At 38.1% G+C, this 2,285-nt stretch overlaps 1 protein-coding gene across 1 annotated transcript in view; it reads left to right on the top strand.

Moving 5' to 3' along the window:
* The first annotated feature begins 368 nt into the window (after nt 1-368).
* The window catches only part of LOC111622104 (uncharacterized protein K02A2.6-like), a 6,431-nt gene continuing 4,514 nt past the window's right edge, over nt 369-2,285 (top strand). Inside the window, 1 exon segment of the mRNA XM_023364421.1 lies at nt 369-2,155. Coding sequence (XP_023220189.1) covers nt 706-2,155 — 1,450 coding nt within the window. The 5' untranslated portion in view covers nt 369-705.

Raw genomic sequence — 2,285 nt, forward strand, 5'->3', positions numbered from 1 at the left:
AACGCCCTTTATTTTTTAAGCAAAAGTTTTAATGCATATGGAAAATACAGAATATACGAAATGAAATATGTGTGGATTAGGGTACTTCTTGTCATAGAAACCATTCAGGTTCAAGCACTTGTCCTAGCAGTGCCTCTGCTTGAAGATGCCTGCGTTGTAGAACACCATTTTCTGGCCATACAACCATCTGCGAATAGCCAATTTGACCTCCTCGTCGGAACGGAACCTCTCTCTAGCCAGCAATTTCTTCAAATGACCAAACGACACCGAGCAATTTTTTTGACAGCGTCTTCAAGCGAATGCGGCGGTTGCTTTGAATCGTTCGATCAACAGTGTTACGGAAAGATCTGGCAACACCAGAGGGAGAGCGGCACGTGCAAGACGGACGGCCCTGTTTAGTGTATGGGACTGGAGATCGTCCGGTCCAAGTATAACCCTGAATAAAGTATTCAGAGTAAGTGTTTGTATTCCTGTCTTAAGTGCGTCACAAACGGCGTATAAACACAAAGCAAACCATATAAAACATGGTGGCAGTGGATAATCAAGCCAGTAAAGGAAACGAGGCTTAACAAACACGCGCCAGCTTAACAAGTAATTAGAAACTTCGTTCAAAGGTTGAGCTGCGGCAGACAGACAGTCTCCTTTGTATATCAAAATAACGATTACTTTAAAGTAACAGGAAAAAATATATAATTAAAAAGCGAGATGAATAGTTTAACTCCTCCGGAACCATTTTCCATGGACACGTCGAATCCAGAAAATTGGAGTTTATGGAAGCAACGATTTGATATTTATGCAACGGCTATAGATTTACCTGCAAAAAGTATTCCACAGCAGAGAGCCATCCTACTCCATATTATCGGAGAGAAAGGCTTAGAAATATACAATAATTTCCATTTAGACGAAAATACCTCGAATCCGACAGTGGATGAAATCTTAGCTAAATTCACGGACCATTTCCAGCCGTATAAGAACACTATCTATAGTAGATATGTATTTTTCTCGCTTGTACAGAAACCAGAACAAACTGTAGACGAATTTGTAACAGAGCTATGTACAAAAGCTCAAGGATGTGATTTTGGCACCCTAACCGAATCTCTTATAAGAGACAGAATTGTCTTAGGCACACAAGATGATAGTATCAGACAAAAAATGCTGCAAAATCCGACATTAACATTGGCCAAGGCAATAGACATGACAAGAGCATCCGAACTATCTAAGCACCAATTATCTAAAATCAGGGCAACAGAAATAACAGTGAACAAAGTGAAAAGTCAGTTTCCAAGACAAAAAGATAAACCGAAAAAATCGAATACGTGTATGACGAATAAAAATAGTGTCAAGAATAAAAAATGTTACAAATGCCTAACTATACACGAGTATGGAAACTGTCCAGTTTTTGGCAAATTTTGTTATAAATGCAAAAAGAAAAACCATTTTTCTTCAGCATGTGAAGCGAAGAAAATAAATGAAATTGATAATACTAATTCCACCATCATCTCAGATGAGGAAGATTATCTATTGGATAGAATCGTTGTGCTGAATGAAGTCACGCATGAACACTGGGAAGAAGTAATTGAAATAAATGGGAATCCTACTAAAATAAAATTAGATACTGGAGCGGACACTAATGTTATTTCTTGGACGCATTTGAAGCAGTGGACCAATCCTCCAAAGATAAAACAGACCAAGGTCAAAGCCTATACCTTCACACGTGAGAGAATACCGATCGTTGGTGAATGTCACCTCCAACTCAAGTCTGGAAGCCATGAAACCACGAGCAAATTCCTTGTCGTCAGGACACGTGGGTTACCTCTATTGTGCGGAGATGCATGCAAAAAGCTAAACCTAATTAAAAGGATAAATTCTATTACACCGGAACTTAACCCAGAAAATATTTTGGAATCCTATTCCAGTGTGTTTGAGGGAAGTGGCAAACTTAAACATGAGGTTATAATCAAATTAAATCAAAATGCAATTCCAAAACTTGTCCCTCCTAGAAGGATCCCAGAAGCTTTAAAAACAGAAGTTAAACAAGAATTAGAGGATCTGGTTAGAAAAGGAATCTTAAAAAAGACAGAAGAAACTTCTAGTTGGCTCCATCCAATGGTTATTGTTAAAAAGAAACAAGGAAAATTACGCCTGTGTATGGATCCGCGTGAATTAAATAAATACATTATTAGAGATAATTATCAAATACCATCGCCAACAGAACTGTTATCAAGCATTCCAAAAGCTAGATATTATACAGTTATGGATGCTAAATCAGCCTTCTTTCAGCTACC

The sequence above is a fragment of the Centruroides sculpturatus genome, unplaced genomic scaffold (assembly GCF_000671375.1).
Source record: "Centruroides sculpturatus isolate CEXI.00-Female unplaced genomic scaffold, Cexi_2.0 scaffold11, whole genome shotgun sequence".
NCBI lineage: Eukaryota > Metazoa > Arthropoda > Arachnida > Scorpiones > Buthidae > Centruroides > Centruroides sculpturatus.